We start from the raw sequence: 16,671 nt of genomic DNA on the forward strand, positions 1-16,671 counted from the left end.
ATAGAGCAAATGATGTAAAACATCATTTGGGGAATCTTGTTGAAAGGAATGTGTGAGCACGGTACTATTCTTGTACTTTTCTATACATTTTAAATTATTTCAAAATTGTTTTTTAATATACTATTGAGATTTTGACTGGAACTCTTAGCTTTATAAACTAATCTGGAGGGATCCCTGGGTGGCGCAGCAGTTTAGCGCCTGCCTTTGGCCCAGGGTGCGATCCTGGAGACCTGGGATCGAATCCCACGTCGGGCATCCCGGTGCATGGAGCCTGCTTCTCCCTCTGCCTATGTCTCTGCCTCTCTCTCTCTCTCTCTCTCTCTCTCTCTCTCTCTGTGTGTGACTATCATAAATAAATAAAAATTTTTAAAAAAACTAATCTGGAGACTTGACCTATAAAAATGGATCTTTTTGTCTAGATACATTGTGTGTTCTGGTTTATTTCATTTTGTTTCCGGCTGTCCTTTTGGGTTCTTCCTAAAGCTTGTAATTTTCATCATATAGCTTTTGCCCACTTCTCCTTTGGATTAGCCCACTGGTATCTTTTTAATTTTGTTGCTTTTATAAAATGAAACACTTTTTTCCTGTAAATATAGCAACACTAATTGCTTTCTGTGATCCTTTTCTCTGGGAAGATTTAGAAATTATGTACTCATACAACTTTTAAATGGGGATGGGGCGGGGGGAGGGGATGCAATAACATCTTTAAAAGCCTTCAGGCTCAACAGTTAGGAAAAACCTGCAGGGAACCCCAGCTAGCCCTTCACCCTGCTCCAGCCCCTTTTCCAAGAACTGTTGGCCATCCTGCCCAGAGATCAGATGTGGTCATCTAAATTGATCTTGGGACGCCCCTTATGAATATGACAGGTAGCTATCAAGTGGGGATGGACCCAGCCTCTTTTGGCCTAGCCAGGAGCAAATTTATGCCATTTCTGTGCAGTTACAGAAGCATACAGTTGATAGGATGCTACAACCTCGTGGCTGTTAGAGATTATGTCTAAAAATAGACCTGCCCACTGTGGAGTGGAATTCAGCTGTTTTTAGGCCTGATTCTGAAAAATAGCTCAGAGCTGGTTATTTTTGCATGTACACTTGCTTGGGCACCACAGCGTCTGAGGTGCATGCTTGGTATTGGCGCCAGGTTTCCTGGAGCAGAGATTCAGCCTGGCGAGCGCCTGTCTTTCCAACCTGCTCTGGACTTGTGGGGTCTCTTGTGCCTGCCTTTCTAACCCACGGGCAGGGAAGTGCTTTGCTGTCAGTCAGAGCAAATAGAGCAGAGATATTTTTGAAATAGTGTGAGGGGTGAATTTTTAAAATTAAGTTAATTAAATTTTAAAATGATTATTTTCTACACAGACATTAATCTAAATAGAAATGAAAAGGAAGAAAATGCAAACCACAGTTCTGCCACCCTGAATAGTCACAAGGTTTTAATTTTCATGCTATTCACTTTGGCCATGGACCAAATGAACGTCTCCTTTCTAGAGCATTGTAACCATAGAGCAGGTACGCATTTACAGGCATACTTTGTTTTATTGCGCTTCATTTTATTGCACTTTGCACATACTGTGTTGTTTCCTCCCCCCCACAAATTGAAGGTCTGTGGCTACCCTGCATCAGGCAAGTTAATCAGTGCCATTTTTCCAGCAGTGTTTGCTTCAGGATGAGTCTGTCACATTTTGGTAATTCCTGCAATATTTCATATGTTTTCATTTTTATTATCACATTTGTTATGGTGATCTGTGATAAAGATTATGACTTGCTGAAAGTTCAGAGGGTGGTTAGCATCTTTTAACAATTAAGTATTATTTAATTAAGGTGTGTCCATTGTTTTTTTAAGATTTATTTATTTAGTAGGGAGAATGGGGGGATGGGCAAGGGGAGTGGGAGGAGAAGAGAAACAGACTCTGTGCTGAGTGTGGAGCCTGATGCAGTGAAACAGACTCTGTGCTGAGTGTGGAGCCTGATGCAGTGCTCAGTCTCCTGACTTGGAGATTATGACCTGAGCTGAAACCAAGAGTCAGATGCTTAACCGACTGAGCTGCCCAGGCACCTCAGTACGTTATTTTTTTAGACATAATGCTATTGCACACTTCAGACTACTGTATACTATAAACGTAACTTATACATGCACTGGGAAAAACATTCACTTGACTTTGCTGGAACCCAAACCACAATATCTCCACAGTATGCCTGTATACGCTACTCTTTTTCATTGGACTATGTACATAACCAGCATTTCCCATGGTGCTAGCATCTTCACAGTTATTTTTAATTAGTAGATACTATTTTGTTAAGTGGATTTACCATACTTTGCTTAGTAATTTTCAAATGATAGAGAATTAGGTTCTTCCCAGAATTTAGGTTGCCCATAGGAGTGTGGCTGTTGGTGGGCCATCTCAGCCAGCCTTAGTGACTGCAGGGTGGTAGCCCAGAGAGCAGAGTTTTCCTTTCACTTTCCCCCTGCCTATTTTCTTCTTACAGATATCACTGGAGTTAATACATTGGTACGTTGATTTTTGTTTGATTGTTTTGAAATCTCCCTAGGATAAAAATCTAGTTAATATTAGAATTGTTAGTCAAAAATACTAATATTCTTATTACCAAATTGCTTTTTAAAAAAGTTATAGTAATGGATACTGCTTTTGTTATTGTTTGTACCAGCCTCATCCTAACCTCACCAGATGGAATATCATCTCTTAATTTCTTTTTTTGGAAAAATTGATAGCTGTAAATTTGTGCCTCTCGTTTTTGCCAGCATTAATTTTGATCATGGTTGAAGGTGAATATTTTTTAAAGTTTATATGACTAATATAACACATGTCTGTACCCCCAGAGAGCAAAATTTTTAGATCTATAGCACTCTGGTGAGTTTCTTTTCCTCTGGATGACTGACTTGGAAATTCTGAGTTGGTTCCTTAAGCTCCTAGAATTCTGGGCTGCTCAGCCAGGGAGCCAGTCAACAAGTACTGTCAACACCTCATCTTATTCTAAAGGCCTACTTGTACCAAAATCTATCAGTCACTGAGAAAAATCTAGACTCTGCACCTCTGCAAACACAACTTAGAATTTGAAATATCAAGTTACTGGGCAAGTCTTTGAGCCCAATTGATGAGCCCGTGTTCGTACATGCCTCAAGCAAAAAAACATGGGTGTATCCAGATATAAACAGTGAACTCAGTTCTTGCAAATTTGAAGGTTTCTTTTTAAAATGCTTCCCAATTTATGAGTGTCTTGCTGCTGGTCAAGGCACGCTTCTGCCAGGAATACAAATGGGGGTTGGGGGTGGGCATTCCATATCTCACCTCTGTTTTCTATGAATGTTTTGCTTGTTATGTTCCCTGAGCCTCAGTTTACAGAAAGGAGCAATAATGATGAAGATGAACTACATCAATGTTTATGTAAAGTGCCTGGCACAGCGCAGGGCCTGTATTAGACACACAGTAAATAGGAGAGGGCTGTCGGCATCATAAACCTGACACAGGTGTTTGTCAGGATTTTTAAAAACCTGGATTTGGGTGCTCCTTGCTGAATTTGTGGTGCAGTGGAAGAACATGAGCTTTAGAATTGAGTTATAGAAGATCAGCTCCAGTTTATCCTGGAAGAGCGACTTTCGGCAAATTATACAATTTATGTTTTTTGTTTCCTCATCTATGAGTTGAAATACCCATAAAGCCATACAGCGCATGACAAGTAGAGTAAATGGGAGCTATTGCATCGGTAGCACATACCTTAGGTCGTGGTTAAGGGCAGATACACTTGACTCAGTTTGTTTTCACTAAGCAAGGGAAAGCCAGAAAATTCTCTGTTTTTAAGGAAGAGTTGTAGAGAAGATCACGTTTCTGGAGCTCTTACAGTTCTAAGAGCTGTTGAACTGACAAAGTGAGAAGGAATGTTTGGTTGGACCCAGGGATGCTTCAGAGAAGGCTTTGTGATGAGAACAGACGGTGGCCTGGAGGGGACCGAACAGGTCTATTTGAGCATACCGGGTGGGTACAATGCCAGAGGGCTTCTGGGCATGTGGGGAGGGGAACACTGTCATGACTTCATTGAAGAAAAGCTGTTCCAGGTGACTGGTGCAGGGAGAAAGAAACTTGTGGAGTTGTTGTTTTCCCCAAGAAAGATGGAAGCGGCAGTGAGGGAGGCTAGAGAGGTAAAAGGCAAATGCAGGAAGTGGAGAAGGAGCAGGATTAGGTGACATACTGAAGAGAAAGGGTTACAGGAGGCAATGAGTTTGGGATTATTCTAAAGCTTCTTGCTTAGGATGGCTGAGAGCTGATTTTGGTTTTCCTGGAGGATGGGAAGTTGGGTCAGTTGAGGAAAGAACATTTTTGTTGCTGAAAATGAGTTGGTGACGGCCTAAGAATAAATATATTTTGTCATCTTTATAGAAATGATTCTAGCCACAAGTGACGCTGCCCAGAGTCTTTACATGCAGAAGTGACTGTTCTGCGCACACACACACCCCCCACTCCTATCTAAGGAGGGCTGGAGGCCTTGTCTTCTGGCTCTGCATAGCATGAGAACCATCACCATGTGGTTGATAAGTACTAGAGCCCAGGACCTGCTTGCCACTGTTTTCCATGTCCCGTTCAGTTGTTTTTTTTTTTAAGATTTTATTTATTTATTCATGAGAGATACACAGAGAGAGAGAGAGAGAGAGGCAGAGACACAGGCAGAGGGAGAAGCAGGCTCCATGCAGGGAGCCCAACGTGGGACTCGATCCCGGGTCTCCAGGATCACACCCTGGGCTGAAGACGGCACCAAACCGTTGAGCCACCCAGGCTGCCCCCCGTTCAGTTTTGAACCCTGGACATTTCATACTTGTAGCCTGGCTTTGCATTTTTTCTGACATTTCTAGGTATTTTGTTTTTTTAGTCCCTCTGGTATGCCATATTGCATGAAATAGAAGTCTCTTGCTCCCCAAGTGATAATAATTCTACGCTGAAATCCTAGGAATAAGAGAAGAGCTGTATTAGTCAGGGTCCTGTAGGAAACAGATGGCACACTCAGACTGGGTAATTTGAGGAGGATTTAATTGTATCATTCAGGAGAAGGGAAGCATTCCATTTCAGGTATGAAGAGTTTTGATAGAGGAATTCAGGGTTTGTCCAACTGACTGAAGAACAGGGGTTGAGAAGGTCAGGGAAGCTGTGCCTGACTGTCTCTGGCTGCGGTACCACAGTGATGAGCTCACAGGGAAGCCACCAAGCATCTGCGTCTGCTGCTTGAGCTACCTTTCAGGATATCAGTCTCTCCTTTTTCTTCTGTCTTCCAAATCTCTCTTGTGCTTCTCCTTGCATCCATGCTGGAAAGGAGGTTGCAGAAAGAAGCTTCCAGCTTCTTCGATCTGCAGAAGAGGACTTAGAAGTCGGGGCTTCATGATGTCAGGTTGACCACAGAACAGAATTGGGAGTGTTTACAAAGGGTGAGCACGGGTGGGGGCTGCCAGTGAGAAAGTAGCGTCTCCTGGACCAGCAAGAGCTGTTACTCTCTCAGGCCTGAGGAGGAAGCAGTTGCTGAGGCCTGGGGAAAGTGGCTGTTTAGGTTGTCCACAGGGAGCGTGGCCATTGGCAGACCATCTCAACCAGCCCCAGTGATTGCAGGGTTGGAACTCAGCACATCCCACCTCCCCCTTCTCTTCCCGCCTCTTCCCAGCCAGGCAGGGCCAGAAGCCAGGAGCTCTGAGCCTCTTGGGGTCTGTACTGTGCCCCCTTGCAGGATGTAGAGCAGGGCGGAGATGGGGAAGAAAGGAGGCTGGAGGGCAAACAGAATAATCCACCAGGCAGAGGCCATGACTAGATGTGTAGGGAGTGTTTTTATCTTGAGAAGTGAAGAGTTTTTTTTCCAAGGCAAGAGAAGCAGAAAAACATTGGTTAAACCTGGAGTGAAAGAGGAAGCAGGTGCTTGAAAAGATATTCAAGGAACCTGTATTGACAGTTTGGGGAACTTTGTGGAGAAGAGTGGATTGGAAAGTGAGATGGCGTTAGGCATGTGAAGGGAAGGGGGACGAAGGAAGCTGCTGCTGTTTACTATAAGACGGCAAGGTTGTGGCCTGTAATGGGGTGGAGGGCAAGCCCCAGGCAGAAGCTGTGATTGCCATGAGGTGGGCGTGTGGACTTCTAGGCTGTGACCATACAGACAGTAAGTTCAGGACCTCGCTCGTGCAACTCCACAGCTCCCTGAAACCATTCAGAAAGCTAGGAGAACAGGAGAAAATCAAAAAAGGGAAGTCAGGGAAAGGGAGAGTTGGGGAGGGAGGTGCGCCGGCAGACCTGTTTTCAGAGTGCGTATACAAATTCCTCATGGGTGACGGACTTCCTTTGGAGTCTCAAATTTTCTTTATCCAAGTCTGTATTCATTCAAACAAGGAAAATCAGGCATTTGTCATTATTAATCACGATGCTTCAAAACTAATTAGATTTGCTTTTTTAAAATGATAGGATAGTTTTGGAATGATCTCTATTAGTAGCTTATTTTATAATGCTAATACTAAAATTACAAATACTCTGGGCTGACATTTTCAATTACTAGTATACTTGGTTTGCCTATTTGCTTTACATGGAACTCCTAAAACAGATGAACTTCTATTCACTTTCTCATGACCAGATCCTTCATGTTTGTGAAGAATATTTAGCATGACTGGTATCCTGCAGGAGGTATTTGGCTGGAAATTTTTTCTTTTTTCGTCTGGTCCATAATCCAGAACTATAACAATAGGGAGGAGGACATCCTGACAGGACAGGGAATCTCTAGAGAAGGGCTGAGTATGGACCCTCTGAGGAATTGAACCCAGGTCTCTTCCCCTGTGGAGATAGGGTTTTCTCAGGAACCAGGCAGCATGCAGCGCAACTGGCTGGTGCTAAACTGGTCTTCAGTTCTTAGGAGCTCCTGCTGAGGAAAATTTGCAGCAAGTGACAAAATTGTTTATAAACACAGGTTTTCAGAAGCCTGATTTTGTTTACAGAATGATTAATTAAACAACATGTAAAATACTTACTTGGGGAGAGGTCATCTCTTGAGAAAGCTTTTCATTAAACTTCCAGATGTAGTCTTTCTGTCCACTGTCACCCATCTCAGGCACCTTCTAGAAGGCCACTGGCACCAAGAGCCAGGATAGAGGCACACCACAAATAGGAGAGATACTTGTGTGGGCACAATGTTTTCGGCAGTTCTGGAAATACTGGGGGAGGTCCTTGTGAGGGGAGGCAGAGAAAGGACACACTGAAAAGTGTTGGTGGCCACCTACTTTCAAGGCTGACAGGACAGGTGGCAGCTGTCACTGACTGCATCCTGGATCCTCTGGGAGTGTGGTATGAGGTACATGGCCTGAGGGGGCCTGCTGCTCAGGAGCCCTGTGAGTTCTGTGCTTTGGTGTCCTTGTCTGTAAAACCAGGATATCCGTGCTGTGAGGGCTAGTGACAGTGTGTGCGGAGGGCTGGTCCTGTCCCAGGCACTACAGTAAGCCATTGTCTGTTGCCCGGCAGAGTCACTGGAACACAGAAAAGAGCAGTCTGTTGGCAGAGGCATTTTGAAGATGATGAGAAGCAGTTTCCTTTAGATTCTGAGATTATTTGTACTTGAATGTTTAAAGATGACTTTGGGTCATGTGATTATATAATCAAACTTAGTATCAAAGTAGTAGACTCTTGTCTAGCTATTTTAGACTGAAGATATTTCAGGAAGAAGTGGGGCGGCTTTCTGAGTTTGGAGTTACTGACCATCTTCAACCATGACCCATGTTTACTCTCCAAAGCCTCCTTGCGGCTCTCGTGTGGACTCAAGTTGGGTTTTTTTCCCCTGGAACTGGGCCTAGAGGATTTTACAGGCAGGGTGTTCAGCATCCTCCAGCTCTGCTTTTAGATCGATCATGTTCTATTTTCTCTTCCTGCAACTCTCTCATCTCCCTGCCACACCACCACCTCTGAGTAGGTACGTTCTAGCCTAGTTCTCTAAAGCCTAGTTCTTATACCATTTACTGGTTCACAGAATGCCTGCCTTGTGCTCTGTACCATTTAGTGACAGGATTACAGCAAGGTGCAAAGTCTCTTCCCTTTGGGAAGTTTACATTCTAGTTGGGGGAGAGACAGTACACAAATAACTTATCAGTGTCTGTTGGGAAAACGTGATGGGGAGGGAGATGGGGAAAGCCCAGCCTCAGGTGTGGAGTTAGCTATTTTTAATAGGATGTTAAGGCCAGGAAGGCCTTACCAGTCAGTTGACATTTGCCCAGAGACTGGAAAGAAGTACGAGGGGCACACCATGTTGCTATGGGCTAGAGCAAAATTCCTCTGTAAAAATGCTTTTGGTGGTCACAGGAGCACCAGGATACAGGAGCACAGGATACAGCAGGCTAGAACAGAGGGTAGTGGGGAAGAGGTCAGAGAGGTAATGGGGTGGAGACAGGAACCCCTAAAAGCACCTTCACTTGAATGAGATGGGGAGCTTTCATTGGGCTTGGAGATAAGGAATCCAGCTTACCTTTTTTTTTTTTTTTTAAATATTCTATTTATTCATAAGAGACACAGAGTCAGAGACATGCAGAAGAAGCAGGCTTCATGCAGGAAGCCTGATGTGGGACTCGATCCTGGGATCAAACCCTAAGCCAAAAGCAGATGTTTAACCGCTGAGCCACCCAGATGTCCCTTCAGTTTACCTTTTAAAAGGATCACTTTCTCCCTCTAGCAACTTTATTGTCCGCTAGCTCCCTGAGCAGGAACTAAGAATAACTTAGTAAGCCATTGTGGGAAAATTGTCCTAACTTCCCCTACCACATAGGTGTTTCACAGCTTTTTTTGAGAGGAAGAGGGAAGGAGAGAATCTTAAGCAGGCTCCATGCCCAGCTTGGAGCCCAACATGGGGCTCGATCTCACAACACTCAGGTGATGACTTGAGCCAAAACCAAGAGTCAGACACTTAACCAAACCACACAGGCACAAAGAAAATCTCGCAACTTCCTTTTTAAATAATTGATTTTAAAGACTTTTTGGAGCAACTTGGTCTTGTCTTACTCAGCTGACTCTGAGAAGGAGACAGGCCCAGACAAAAGGCAAAATAAAATGATCTCTTGATTATCTAAGAAGAGTAATACATTACATACTAATTACATTAGCAAAGGTATTACAACATGTTGACCCAATCAGATGACTTTGGGAAGAGTCTAGGTCCTAGCTTGATGAATTTTTATTTTCCTCCATATCTTGTACTGTCCTCCAAAGTGACTGTTTTAATTCCCTCTTTCACAGTAATGGCCAGTAATAACTCTGAATACTAGGTTGGCACATTAAAAAAAAAAAAAATGTGGGCGTTAGAGGTGCTGGAACTTCTTGTAGATCTCCAGAAAGAATCTGGAAGAAGGGTCACTGCTACTTTGGCTTATGCTCCCTAGGCCTTTGTCCCTGGGAGTTAAGGATAGATGGTTGAAGGGAGGAGTGCCTTGCACACCATTACATGTCAAGAAAGAGGTTAAGCCCTAGGTCTGTGGATGACTGCAGCTCTCAGGAATCCATACAGTGATGAGATTTGAGTGTCCTGGGGTCGCCAGTCATCACAGGTAGTTTGGTAATTACAGGCAACTTGGAGTAGCATACATTTGGACATAAGAGACTGATTTCTGTTCTCTGGCAAGTTCTGTTTCTCAAAGTTGGGGAGGGCAGGACAGCCTTGGAGGGACTGTGTTATTGTTATTTTGAGACCTCAGTCCAGTGATCAGGCTATAATACAGGGGAGCAAGTAGATGACAGTGTTTTTTCTCACCCTCCCCAGCATAGCTGGAAGACTTACTTAAAAATTGCTTTTTTTTTTTAAATTAATACTAATAGCACATATTTTAACCCAGTTGAATGTTGGGGGTTCACTTATTTAATAATGAGGGTTTTTTTCCTGTATTAAATTTGTATTTACCCAGAATGTTTTCTTTTCATACTCCTCATAGATGTCTGCTGTACTCTTGAGGCCATTTCTCTGCTTACTGGCATTTTCAGAAATGGATAGGTTAAGAAATAAAAGATGAAATTCAAACCAATCCCCTTCATCTGGACATATGAATTATTGTATCCCCTCCATCACCCAGACCTGATTTTCTTTGTACGGAGATGCATGTCTGATATTTTTCTGTCTCCTCTTCCATTTCCAGGAGGGCTGTTGGCCTGCTGCCGTGCTGCTGAACAGTATGCAGTCCTTCCGGGAGCAAAGCAGTTACCACGGAGACCAGCAGAGCTACCCACAGGAGGTACACGGCTCATCCCGGATAGAAGAGTTCAGCCCGCGTCAGGCCCAGATGTTCCAGAATTTTGGGGGTGCGGGTGGTGGCAGTGGCGGCAGCGGCGGCAGCAGCGGTGGTGGGCGACGAGGAACAGCAGCTGCAGCAGCAATGGCTAGTGAAACCTCTGGCCATCAGGGCTACCAGGGTTTCAGGAAAGAGGCCGGAGACTTTTATTACATGGCAGGCAGCAAAGACCCTGTGACGACAGGAACCCCGCAGCCACCTCAACGAAGGCCTTCGGGGCCCGTGCAGAGCTACGGCCCCCCCCAGGGGAGCAGCTTTGGCAATCAGTATGGGAGCGAGGGGCATGTGGGCCAGTTTCAAGCACAGCACTCTGCCCTTGGTGGTGTGTCTCATTATCAGCAGGATTACTCGGGGCCTTTCTCTCCAGGGAGTGCTCAGTACCAACAGCAGGCTTCCAGCCAGCAGCAGCAGCAGGTACAGCAGTTGAGACAGCAGCTTTACCAGTCCCACCAGCCTCTGCCACAAGCCACTGGCCAGCCAGCATCTGGGTCGTCCCATCTGCAGCCAATGCAGCGGCCCTCAACTTTGCCGTCCTCTGCCACCGGTTACCAGCTGAGAGTGGGTCAGTTCGGCCAGCATTACCAGTCTTCTGCTGCCTCCTCCTCCTCCTCCTTCCCTTCACCGCAGCGCTTCAGCCAGTCTGGCCAGAGCTATGATGGCAGTTACAGTGTGAATGCTGGATCCCAGTATGAGGGACACAGTGTGGGTTCTAATGCACAGGCTTATGGAACACAATCAAATTACAGCTATCAGCCTCAGTCTATGAAAAATTTCGAGCAGGCAAAGATTCCACAAGGGACACAGCAGGGGCAGCAGCCGCCCCAGCAGCAGGCACAGCAGCCGCAGCAGCACCCCCCGCAGCATGTGATGCAGTATACCAACGCTGCCACCAAGCTGCCCCTGCAGGCCCAGGTGGGGCAGTACAGCCAGCCTGAGGTTCCTGTGAGGTCCCCCATGCAGTTCCACCAGAACTTCAGCCCCATCTCGAACCCTTCCCCAGCGGCCTCTGTGGTTCAGTCTCCAAGCTGTAGCTCCACCCCATCTCCTCTTATGCAGAGTGGAGAGAATCTCCAGTGTGGGCAAGGCAGTGTGCCCATGGGTTCCAGAAACAGAATTTTACAGTTAATGCCCCAGCTCAGCCCGACCCCCTCAATGATGCCCAGTCCAAATTCTCATGCTGCGGGCTTCAAAGGGTTTGGACTAGAGGGAGTGCCAGAAAAGCGACTGACAGATCCTGGGCTGAGTAGTTTGAGTGCCCTGAGCACTCAAGTGGCCAATCTTCCCAATACTGTTCAGCACATGCTACTTTCTGATGCCCTGACGCCTCAGAAGAAGACCTCCAAGAGGCCCTCCTCATCTTCTAAGAAAGCAGACAGCTGCACAAACTCCGAAGGCTCCTCCCAGCCTGAAGAACAACTGAAGTCCCCTATGGCTGAGTCACTGGACGGGGGCTGCTCCAGCAGTTCTGAAGATCCAGGCGAGCGTGTGAGGCAGCTGAGTGGCCAGAGCACCAGTTCTGACACCACCTACAAGGGCGGAGCCTCCGAGAAAGCTGGCTCCTCACCTGCACAGGGCACTCAGAACGAAGCCCCCAGACTCAATGCCAGTCCTGCAGCCAGAGAAGAGGCGGCCTCGCCTGGTGCTAAGGACACACCGCTTTCGTCCGAGGGCAACCCAAAAGCCAATGAAAAAACAGTTGGGGTGATTGTCTCCCGGGAAGCTATGACAGGTCGAGTAGAAAAGCCTGGTGGGCAAGATAAAGGCTCCCAAGAGGATGATCCTGCATCCACCCAGAGGCCACCCAGCACTGGCGGGACAAAGGAAACCAGTCACCCACCAGTCCCGCAGCCAGAGCCCCCGGGGGGAGGGAGCAAAGGAAACAAGACCGTAGATAATAACTCCAACCACAATGGAGAGGGAAACAGCCAGGGCGGGCACTCGGCAGTGGGCCCTGGTTTTATAGGCAGGAGTGAGCCTAGCAAATCCCCGGGCAGCCTGCGCTATAGTTACAAAGATAGTTTTGGGTCAGCTGTGCCAAGGAACGTCAGTAGCTTTCCTCAGTATCCTACAGGACAAGATAAGGGGGATTTCACTGGCCACGGGGAGCGAAAGGGGAGAAATGAGAAGTTCCCCAGCCTCCTGCAGGAAGTGCTTCAAGGTTACCACCACCACCCTGATAGGAGATATTCTAGGAGTACTCAGGAGCATCAGGGCATGGCCGGTGGCCTGGAAGGAGCCACAAGGCCTAATGTCTTAGTCAGTCAAACCAATGAGTTAGCTAGCAGGGGCCTTTTGAACAAAAGTATTGGGTCCCTGTTAGAAAACCCACACTGGGGCCCCTGGGAAAGGAAGTCAAGCAGCACAGCTCCCGAAATGAAACAGATCAATCTGGCCGACTATCCGATTCCCAGAAAATTTGAAATAGAGCCTCAGTCATCAGCCCATGAGCCTGGGGGTTCCCTTTCTGAAAGGAGATCTGTGATCTGTGATATTTCTCCACTGAGACAGATCGTCAGGGACCCAGGGGCTCACTCGCTGGGACACATGGGTACTGACACCAGACTTGGGAGGAGTGAGCGGCTCAATCCAAGTTTAAGTCAGTCGGTCATTCTTCCAGGTGGGTTGGTATCCATGGAAACAAAGCTGAAATCCCAGAGCGGGCAGATAAAAGAGGAAGACTTTGAACAATCCAAATCTCAAGCCAGTTTCAACAACAAGAAATCCGGAGACCACTGCCATCCTGCTAGCATCAAGCATGAGTCTTACCGAGGCAATGCCAGCCCAGGAGCTGCCCACGATTCCATCTCAGACTATGGCCCACAAGACAGCAGACCCACACCAATGCGGCGGGTCCCTGGCAGAGTCGGTGGTCGAGAGGGCATGAGGGGGCGTTCCCCTTCGCAGTATCATGACTTCTCAGAAAAACTGAAGATGTCTCCTGGGAGGAGCAGAGGCCCAGGGGGAGACCCTCATCACATGAACCCACACATGACCTTTTCAGAGAGGGCCAACCGGAGTTCTTTACACGCTCCCTTCTCTCCCAACTCAGAAAGCTTAGCCTCTGCTTACCACACAAATACTCGGGCTCATGCTTACGGGGACCCCAATGCAGGTTTGAATTCTCAGCTCCATTATAAGAGACAGATGTACCAGCAGCAACAAGAGGAATATAAAGACTGGAGCAGCGGTTCTGCTCAGGGAGTGATTGCCGCAGCACAGCACAGGCAGGAGGGCCCGCGGAAGAGCCCAAGGCAGCAGCAGTTCCTTGACAGAGTGCGGAGCCCTCTGAAAAATGACAAAGATGGTATGATGTATGGCCCACCGATGGGGACTTACCATGATCCCAGCGGTCAGGAAGGGGGGCGCTGCCTCATGTCTAGTGATGGTCTGTCTAACAAAAACATCGAATTGAAGCATGGCTCCCAGAAGTTACAACAAGAATCATGTTGGGATCTTTCCCGGCAAACTTCTCCAGCCAAAAGCAGCGGTCCTCCGGGAATGTCCAATCAGAAGAGGTACGGGCCGCCCCATGAGGCTGATGGACACGGGCTCACTGACACGGCACAGTCATCCAAACCCAGTAATGTTATGCTCAGGCTTCCAGGCCAAGAGGATCATTCTTCTCAAAACCCCTTGATCATGCGGAGGCGGGTGCGTTCCTTTATCTCTCCCATTCCCAGCAAGAGGCAGTCACAAGATGTGAAGAACAGCAACACTGAAGATAAAGGGCGCCTCCTTCACCCACCGAAAGAAGGCGCTGATAGAGCGTTCAATTCCTACGCACATCTTTCTCACAGTCAGGATGTCAAGTCTGTCCCTAAGAGGGAATCTTCCAAGGACCTTCCAAGTCCAGACAGTAGAAACTGCCCTGCTGTTACCCTCACAAGTCCTGCTAAGACCAAAATACTGCCCCCCAGGAAAGGCCGAGGGTTGAAACTGGAAGCTATAGTTCAGAAGATCACATCCCCAAACATCAGGAGGAGTGCATCCTCGAACAGTGCGGAGGCTGGGGGAGACACGGTTACTCTGGATGACATACTGTCTTTGAAGAGTGGCCCTCCTGAAGGTGGGAGCATTGCTGTCCAGGATGCCGAAATGGAGAAGAGAAAAGGTGAGCTGGTATCAGACCTAGTCTGTCCGACAAGCCAGGAGTTAAACATAGAAAAGCCCCTGCCGAGGTCTTCAGAGGAGTGGCGTGGCAGTGGGGACGACAAGGTGAAGACCGAGACACACCCAGACACAGTCACTGCTGGAAAGGAACTCCCTGGCTCCATGACATCCACGACCTCACAGAAGCCTGGGAGTAACCAGGGGAGACCAGATGGTTCCCTTGGTGGGACTGCACCTTTAATCTTCTCTGACTCCAAGAATGTACCTCCAGCAGGTGTGTCGGCCCCTGAGGCAAATCCCAAGGCTGAAGAGAAAGAGAACGATACAGTGACGATTTCCCCCAAACAAGAGGGTTTCCCCCCTAAGGGGTACTTCCCATCAGGAAAGAAGAAGGGGAGACCCATTGGTAGTGTGAATAAGCAAAAGAAACAGCAGCCACCGCCTCCACCCCCTCAGCCCCCTCAGATACCAGAAGCTTCTGCAGATGGAGAGCCAAAGCCAAAAAAGCAGAGGCAAAGGCGGGAGAGAAGGAAGCCTGGGGCACAGCCAAGGAAGCGGAAAACCAAACAAGCAGTTCCCATCGTGGAACCCCAAGAACCTGAGATCAAACTAAAGTATGCCACCCAGCCACTGGATAAAACCGATGCCAAGAACAAGTCTTTTTTCCCTTATATCCATGTAGTAAATAAGTGTGAACTTGGAGCTGTTTGTACAATCATCAATGCTGAAGAGGAAGAACAGACCAAATTGGTGAGGGGTCGGAAAGGTCAGAGGTCTCTGACCCCACCACCCAGCAGCACTGAAAGCAAGGCACTCCCAGCTTCGTCCTTCATGCTGCAGGGCCCTGTTGTGACAGAGTCTTCTGTCATGGGGCACCTAGTTTGCTGTCTGTGTGGCAAGTGGGCCAGTTACCGGAACATGGGTGACCTCTTTGGACCCTTTTATCCTCAAGATTATGCCGCCACTCTCCCCAAGAACCCGCCTCCCAAGCGGGCCACGGAGATGCAGAGCAAAGTAAAGGTACGGCACAAAAGCGCTTCGAACGGCTCCAAGACGGACACTGAGGAGGAGGAGGAGCAGCAGCAGCAGCAGAAGGAGCAAAGGAGCCTGGCCGCCCACCCCAGGTTTAAGCGGCGACACCGCTCGGAGGACTGCAGCGGAGGCCCTCGGTCCCTGTCCCGGGGGCTCCCTTGTAAGAAAGCCACCGCCGAGGGCAGCAGCGACAAGACTGCTTTGGACTCCAAGCCCTCTGCGCCCACCACCTCGGAAGGGGGCCCTGAGCTGGAGTTACAAATCCCTGAACTACCTCTTGACAGCAATGAATTTTGGGTCCACGAGGGTTGTATTCTCTGGGCCAATGGAATCTACCTGGTCTGCGGCAGGCTCTACGGCCTGCAGGAGGCGCTGGAAATAGCCAGAGAGATGGTGAGTATGGCGTCCCTCTGGGGCTCGCTCTGCCTGGCTTGTCCCCTTCCCTCCTTCTCTCCTTGGTCCGGGGTCCAGCCTGACTGTTTATTCTGTATCACACGATGATTCCTCCAGATGAAAGCCCCTAGGCCCACACACCAGTAGACGGAAAATGAAGTAATTTGGAAGATTTGTGTAACTTATTTTTATTGGTAAGATGTGTTTCTAGGTTATAGAGTCGTGTCCATGCAGCACCTCGTACCAAGGCGGGCTCCCCCTGCTCTACCCCCCTGGAACCTGCCCCAGGCCTGGCTGCTTCCCTCTGTTTCTCCACCATAAGCTGTTACTGCTATTTGTGTTATTTATCGATGCTTTTCCCCCATTTTTCAACATCTGACTTTGTAACATAAAGTATACTATATGGTTCTATTTCCTCTCTTCTAAGACTGTTCATTTCTCTAGATTATTATCTCATGTTGTTACCGCTTTTACTGGACCACCTCTCTAATCCAGACTTGACAACAGGAAGTTCCTTCTTTAGGGCGGCCTCATAGCTGTTATCCTGGGGTGTTCATCATTATTGTCACTCCCTTCTTTCCCCCAGTGAATGCCGTTTCCTGAACCCCACGTCTTCACCCTTCTTAGCCTGCACCTCCACTTAACGGAGCGTATCGTCCCTGAGGAGCTTTCCTGACCAGCATGTGTGGGAGCTAAATACTTGGAGATCTGGCCTTGTATGAGAATATGTCTCTGTCCCCTTCTTGTGTTTACTTGGGTCGGTTGGGTATAGAATTCTAGATTTGAAATAATTTTCTCTCATTGTCCTGGAGTCCTGGCTCCTGACTTGGCCTTGAGCTTCTAGTGCT

General features: G+C 47.7%; 1 protein-coding gene across 3 annotated transcripts in view; it reads left to right on the forward strand.

Annotated features, from left to right (window-relative positions):
- The window catches only part of TCF20 (transcription factor 20), a 105,167-nt gene that overhangs the window by 37,792 nt on the left and 50,704 nt on the right, over window positions 1-16,671 (forward strand). For 2 of the 3 annotated variants that reach the window (XM_041755086.1, XM_041755087.1), the window contains exon 2: window positions 10,136-15,823. In XM_041755086.1, coding sequence (XP_041611020.1) covers window positions 10,172-15,823 — 5,652 coding nt within the window. In that variant the 5' untranslated portion in view covers window positions 10,136-10,171. Of the gene's footprint in view, window positions 1-10,135; window positions 15,824-16,671 lie in introns of those variants that run through there. The other variant, XM_041755088.1, reaches the window with a different exon arrangement.

Source organism: Vulpes lagopus, chromosome 5, assembly GCF_018345385.1.
Source record: "Vulpes lagopus strain Blue_001 chromosome 5, ASM1834538v1, whole genome shotgun sequence".
In the NCBI taxonomy this organism is placed as follows: Eukaryota; Metazoa; Chordata; class Mammalia; order Carnivora; family Canidae; genus Vulpes; species Vulpes lagopus.